The sequence below is a fragment of the Perkinsus marinus genome, assembly GCF_000006405.1.
Source record: "Perkinsus marinus ATCC 50983 genomic scaffold scf_1104296935302, whole genome shotgun sequence".
NCBI lineage: Eukaryota > Perkinsozoa > Perkinsida > Perkinsidae > Perkinsus > Perkinsus marinus.
The window spans coordinates 161,096-167,994 of record NW_003214508.1 but is presented as its reverse complement, the minus strand read 5'-3'; the positions used below and the strand labels follow the sequence as shown (position 1 = coordinate 167,994).

General features: G+C 51.9%; 2 protein-coding genes across 2 annotated transcripts; both read left to right on the top strand.

Annotated features, from left to right (window-relative positions):
- Positions 1 to 630: 630 nt before the first annotated feature.
- Pmar_PMAR003326 (hypothetical protein) lies at positions 631 to 1,542 on the top strand (the record flags this gene model as incomplete). The annotated part of the gene is made up of 1 exon (XM_002784028.1): positions 631 to 1,542. The coding sequence occupies one exon, from the start codon at positions 631 to 633 to the stop codon at positions 1,540 to 1,542; it is 912 nt and encodes a 303-aa protein (XP_002784074.1).
- Positions 1,543 to 5,114: 3,572 nt separating this feature from the next.
- On the top strand, positions 5,115 to 6,857 carry Pmar_PMAR003325 (glycoprotein X precursor, putative; the record flags this gene model as incomplete). The annotated part of the gene is made up of 1 exon (XM_002784027.1): positions 5,115 to 6,857. One exon carries the CDS (start codon positions 5,115 to 5,117, stop codon positions 6,855 to 6,857), a length of 1,743 nt encoding a protein of 580 aa, XP_002784073.1.
- Between the last annotated feature and the right edge of the window lie 42 nt (positions 6,858 to 6,899).

Sequence of the window (6,899 nt, the reverse complement as noted above, 5' to 3'; positions counted from 1 at the left end):
GGTCATTTGGGCATTCCTTCGGATTGAGTTCAACAATCTTGATACTGCAAGGGTGGCTGTCCCGTCTCGCCTACTTGCTTGCGCATGAGCGCTTCTACTGAGGGCCCCGTAGTTCCTATCGCGACCCCGTAACACATACGAAGTTACAGAATCGTCCTGAACTTGTCGATTGTCTACTACGGCAGAGCATTCCGATTGAAGGAAGTCAGATCGACGACATGATGACTTCGGAATTAGCTGCTAATCCATTCCCAGTCTCGTCGTGACGTTGCTAACTTCCAACACTGGACGCATTCAAAAATTTAACAACTTGCTATATAAGCGCGAGGGCCGATGATGCCACCCCGAATCGCCGTAATCGTTAGAGTAACAGACGGTGCTCGGACACTGGCTGGCGAACACTTCTCACAGGCGGAAAATGAAAGACCCAGCGCACGATGGAAGATAGTAACATCAAACCGTTTCGATCTGGTCGCATCGCATCATATCCAGCATCTGCTTTTATACGGTCATCAATCGCACAGCTGATTCATTGCAAGAACTGCTGAACTGAGCGTGTGTAGCCCTTCTAAGCCTGTCGTGGCTGACAAGTCAATGCTGATATCAGATTTCTAACAGACCTTCTTACTCATGTTCAAACTACTCACCGTCAGTACTCTCTCTGCAGTGGTGTTAGGGAGTCCACGTAATCTCCAAGCCAGCACCACCACGTCCATCCCAACCACTACAGGCTCGGCAAGTCCCGTTAACCCTGCTACCTTGCAGAACACCTGCGACGTCTACTGCCAGGGACTTAACGGAGGTGCTTCTTACTGTAAACTGGATTTGAGCCCACCCACTTGCCAAGGGGGTGATCAGCCTTGTGGCACTATTGCTATCTGCGGCCCTTCTGTAACGGTGACACCGACTGATGCGGTCCCCACTGGTGATGGAACGTACGAGCCAGCGTGTGACACTATGTGTCAGAGCCTCAACGATGAGGCTTCGTACTGCAAGTGGTGGCTCCCTCGCCCTACTTGTCTCGGTGGTGATCAGCCGTGTGGGGATCAAACTGTGTGCACCTCGCAGACGTGGCCTCCTGCCCCGACGCCGACACTTCCTTTCGAGGCCCACCCTTACGAGTCCGTCCCTTGCAATTCCTACTGTGTTGGTCTCAACGGACCATCTTCCTTCTGCAAGTGGTGGAAAAGTGAGCCTTCCTGCTACGGTGGGGATCAGTCCTGTGGCCCATCAGATTGCCCTACCGGCACCCCTGCCCCCACTGGAGGTCCTCCTGACTCTCATGCCGGCCCCAGTCCCAATTGTGACGCCTATTGTGCCGCTTCTAACACTGGTCTCTCCGGTGATCGCGTGTCGTACTGCAAGTGGTGGCTCTACGTACCGGTCTGCTATGACGGTGACCAGCCTTGTGGCCCGAGTGTCTGCAATAATTACGGAGACAGTACAACTATGACTCCAATCATAACCACGGCAGCTTCCCCTCCGGGGTCTACTTCTGGGCTGATGGCCACTACCGCTCCTACTACGCCAACACCACCCTAGATCTCTACAATATTGGGTTCGCGACTTCGTGACACTCGTCCTCGGCGATTAATTGTAGATGAGCTCCATCAGGACGTGATAATCGCTTGTTATTCGTACGTAAGTATATCTCTCATTCATCAGTTTATCGGCTGAGCACTGACTATATGTATCTGTCACCATGTAGATGGTCTTTAATCATGATGGAAGCAGAACTAGGGTGATTGTATTTGGTCTGAGTTGTGTACCAGTATACGCGGTTCATGGAAGAATCTCTATAGAAAGTCTAGGATTTTATAGTGGACTCCTGTCGCTGAACGAGACTTTAACGACAGATATTATAGAGGTCGAGGCCTTTCGTGGGGAAGTGTGAACTCCCCAGTTGGTTTGGTTCGATACATTGACAAGATGAACAGTAGCTCATCACGAGCCCTCTTGAGTCGAGCGCTGGCTTTCAGCGGTACCAGCTGGGAACAGTCGATGTTTGGGTACGGCATTAAAGCTACCAACCAGTGTCAACTCATTGACCAACTAAGTCAAAGAGGTTTTGTACAAAACCCTTCACTCATTGCAGCCATGAAGAGAGTAAGATGCGTTTGCGAACTCTATGTTCCCCAATGGGGAATCCCCATGCCAGCTCGTTGTAGAACTTCAATTCGTCAGATAACATATTCCTCAGATTGACCGAGCCCGATTCTTACCTACTGGGGTAACTGATTCATACGCCAACATCCCAGTGAAAGTCTCTGGAGGTTCCTCTGTCAGTACACCACAGTTGCATGCACAGGTAAGGCTATGTGACTGTCCGAATGCTATAGCGTGAGGGGGCCAGTTGCATCATGCCCCACCTTACAGGTTCTGGAGCTGCTCTCTCCAGCTTTAGTCAGTGGAGCACGACCGACATCGTTCCTCGACTTTGGATGTGGCACTGGCTACTTAGCTTCTGTGGCGGCCGAAATGGGAATAGATCGAGTCGTGGCCTCCGAGTGTGACAGCACAGCGTATCAAACTGCGCTGGATAACCTAGCCGGGTGAGAATGTTTTTCTGGTCATCAAGTGGCTCCTTACTACGGTTGAGTCGACCAACCCATCCTCGCTAGGTATAGCAATGTACATGTATTGAGATCCTTCCCTGAAGGGTCGTATTCCACCGCCAAGTTCAATGCACTGTACGTTTCACCGTACTTCTTATCGTCAGGAGAGGTAGATTCGTTCCTTGGGCTTGTTCGCTGTTTTCATCCATACTTTCTACATATATTATAAAATTAGGTGCAAGATTTCTGCTCACAATGGCTGCATACGAGTGGTCTCGCTGTGTGTTCCTACCGCGACTGCCCGGATGGTTTAGATCAACAACTTGTTCTGATTCATAAGAAAGCTGATGGGTAAGTTAGTGTTAGTTCAATCCGCAATTGCGAGCAGGGCGTACTTCCCCACTCACTCTTGGTCTCGTGCTAACGGTCGGATGCTCTGAGCTTCTAGCAAGTGTATTATAGATACTTAGAGATCGTTCCTCAATTCCGAGTAGCTGGAGCTCCATTGGTGACAAACGTGTTGGACGGATCTGCCGAACAAGCTGCGCCGACGGGCACGGAGACGAGAGAGCTGAATAAGCGGTGAGTCTGCGTCTTACCTTGGGTTTCCAACGCACGTTGATAGCCGTTCGTTAAGCATACTCATCGTTTCATGCCTGTCTCAGGATCTTGTTAGAATGGCGTGAGCGATTTGAGAGCAAGTTCGGGCGGAGACCTACTCGAGCTGACATGTTTAGAGACCCAGCTGTAGCCGAAGCGTTTCGGAAATTCTCAGAGTCCAAATGAAATATATCACAACAATGACTGTTCATCCGATGGTTGTGTTGTCAAGTCGTAGAAAAAGTAGACTCATAATCGATCAGGTGTGTATTGCACCTGGACTCAAGTATAATCGGGTGAAGACGAGTATATGTCAGTCATCAGTTCCAGTGGTAACTCATTCCATCCGGAGTTTGGACTTGTGCGAATGGAATCTTCCGAACAGGCTTATGGCTTCGCAGTAGCAGACCCCGAAACAACTATTTTCTGTCTATTACTCCAGCGGGCGACACATCTGACTGCTCCTCTCGAACCTACGTACTTTTGTGTGCATAGATGTCTCCACGAGGCAATAAGTGTCAACTCAATGGTGGCGCAACCGACACAAGGCTTTCTGGAACTAAAAGCTTAGAGGTCTTCAGCCTCTATGTCTCACTCAACTCTAAAGATTTTCCCTCTCTGCGATTGCCTCGAATGAAGCAGGACTAGCGGTTAATCTAACCAATCCACACGAGTATGGAATAGTTCCCTTATCGAAATCAGTTCCTGCGCGCGGGGCCGCTATGCCACCCGTATGCTTCAACGCAATCGATTTCTCTGGATAGGGCGCTATGCCACTTACAGATATGCTTCAACGCAATCAATTCCCTTGGATGGGACGGCTATGCAACCTGAAGGTATGCCTCGGTGCAATCCATTTCTCCGGATGGGGCAGCTATGCCATCTGGAGGTATGCCTCAGTGCAATCAATTTTGCAGGCACACGAGATGGGAAGGTCAACCTCGTCAACACGGCCGAAGCAGGTCCAACTTCAATGAATGGATGAATTTACGCGACCAAAATGGTCGATCTTACTCTGAATCGGATAGATCGACGAAATGCATACGGCTGCCAAAAAGAGCGGTAGCAGCGGCAGCCGCGGTATTTCAGTGTCTGAAACAGGTGAGAGTTAGTATTACTAGCCCACGCCAAGTTCCAGGGTCATTATGTTCTTTTCAATTCTCAATAGACTCACTCCAACTTCAACACATCTGTCTATTCGTCCGTAAACCGAAAATGCTCAACAAGTGCCTTAGAGTGAAACGAGACTCGAGTAGAATCGTACACATCTGTGCGACCGCGAAAGAGATGGTCTTCTGGTGCTTGACCTTCAGTCCAGCTCTTAGCATCTTGCGAGTTTGATTTAAAGTTGACCATGATCACGGGCTTATGGAACAAAAGAGATCTTGCTTAAAGCTTGGAAGTGAGTAAATGCCTAGCGTAAGTCACGTCGACCATAGACTTGCATCCCCCGATCGATCTCTTCAAATGGAAGCCTCGCGCACGATGGAAGATACTCGAATCTTATCGTTTCGAGTCAGATCAACTTCACCTCACCGAAGTGTTCCGAAGAGATGGTCGATCATAATTTTTCAACTCGGCAATTGGAACTGGACTCTTGTTTAGTCTACGAGCTCTCCATCCCTTGATACTATGTTCAACATTTTCATCGTCGCTGCTCTTCCTGCAACGGTATCAGGGAGTCTTCGTCATCTCCAAGCCAGCACCACCACGACTTCTTCCCCGACTACAGTTCCGGCTAGTACTGTTGATGCCGCTACCTTGCGAAACACCTGTGATATCTACTGCCAAGGACTCAACGGAGGTAGTTCTTACTGTAAACTTGACCAAAATCCACCCACTTGCCAAGGGGGTGATCAGCCATGTGGCACTATCCCTATCTGCGGCTCTCCTGTAACGGTGACACCGACTGTTGCGGTCCCCACTGGTGATGGAACGTATGAGCCAGCGTGTGACACTATGTGTCAGAGTCTCAACGATGAGGCTTCGTACTGCAAGTGGTGGCTCCCTCGCCCTACTTGCCTCGGAGGCGATCAGCCGTGTGGGGATCAAACTGTGTGCACCTCGCAGACGTGGCCACCTGCTCCTACACCTCCTCTCCCAGTTGGTGCCCACCCTCATGAATCTGCTCCTTGCAATTCCTACTGTGTTGGCCTCAACGGACCGTCTTCCTTCTGCAAGTGGTGGAAGAGTGAGCCTGTCTGTCAAGGTGGGGATCAGCCTTGTGGCCCGTCGGATTGCCCTACCGGCACCCCCGCCCCTACCGAAGGGCCTCCTGACTCTCATGCCGGCCCAAGCCCCAACTGCGATGCGTACTGTACCGCCATCAACCTAGGCCTTCCTGGCGATCGTGTGTCGTACTGCAAGTGGTGGCTCTACGTACCGGTCTGCTATGACGGCGACCAGCCTTGTGGCCCGAGTTTCTGCAACAACTACGGGGACAGTACAACTATGACTGCCACCAATACCGTCGCAACAACCCAGACAACTATCAGTGTCACTTCGACTGTGCAGACGGCCACCACTGTTGCTTCGACAACTCAGACGGCGACCACTGCAGTTCCGACAACTCAGGCGGCCACTACTGTAGCTCCGACAACTCAGGCGGCCACCACTCAGGCGGCCACTACTGTTGCTCCGACAACTCAGGCGGCCACTACTGTAGCTCCGACAACTCAGGCGGCCACCACTCAGGCGGCCACTACTGTTGCTCCGACAACTCAGGCGCCTGCCACAATAGTTTCGACAACTCAGGCGGCCACTACTGTAGCTCCGACAACTCAGGCGGCTACCACTGTAGTTCCGACGACTCAGGCGGCTACCACTGTAGCTCCGACAACTCAGGCGGCCACTACTGTAGCTCCGACAACTCAGGCGGCCACCACTCAGGCGGCCACCACTCAGGCGGCCACTACTGTTGCTCCGACAACTCAGGCGGCCACTACTGTCGCTCCGGCAACTCAGGCGGCTACCACTATAGCTCCAACAACTCAGGCGGCCACTACTGTAGCTCCAACAACTCAGGCGCCCAGCACTCAGGCGGCCACTACTGTTGCTCCGACAACTCAGGCGGCCACTACTGTTTCTCCGACAACTCAGGCGGCTACCACTATAGCTCCAACAACTCAGGCGGCCACCACTCAGGCGGTCACTACTGTTGCTCCGACAACTCAGGCGGCCACTACTGTTGCTCCGACAACTCAGGCGCCTACCACTGTTGCTCCAACAACTCAGGCAGCTACCACAGTAATTCCAACAACTCAGGCGGCTACCACTCAGACGGCCACTACTGTTGCTCCGACAACTCAGGCGGCCACTACTGTCTCTCCGACAACTCAGGCGGCTACCACTGTAGCTCCAACAACTGAGGCGGCCACCACTCAGGCGGCCACTACTGTTGCTCCGACAACTCAGGCGGCCACTAATGTTGCTCCGACAACTCAGGCGGCTACCACTGTTGCTCCAACAACTCAGGCGGCCACTACTGTTGCTCCGACAACTCAGGCGCCTACCACTGTTGCTCCAACAACTCAGGCAGCTACCACAGTAGTTCCAACAACTCAGGCGGCTACCACTGTTGCTCCGACAACCCAGGCGGCCATCACTATAGCTCCGACTACTCGGGTTGTTACGACTGCGTCACCTACTACACAGGCGACCACCACAGCTCAAGAAGTTACCACTATCCAGGTCTCACCCTAGAATTTCTTTCCTCAAGCTCGTGAAACGACCATTTTCGAGATA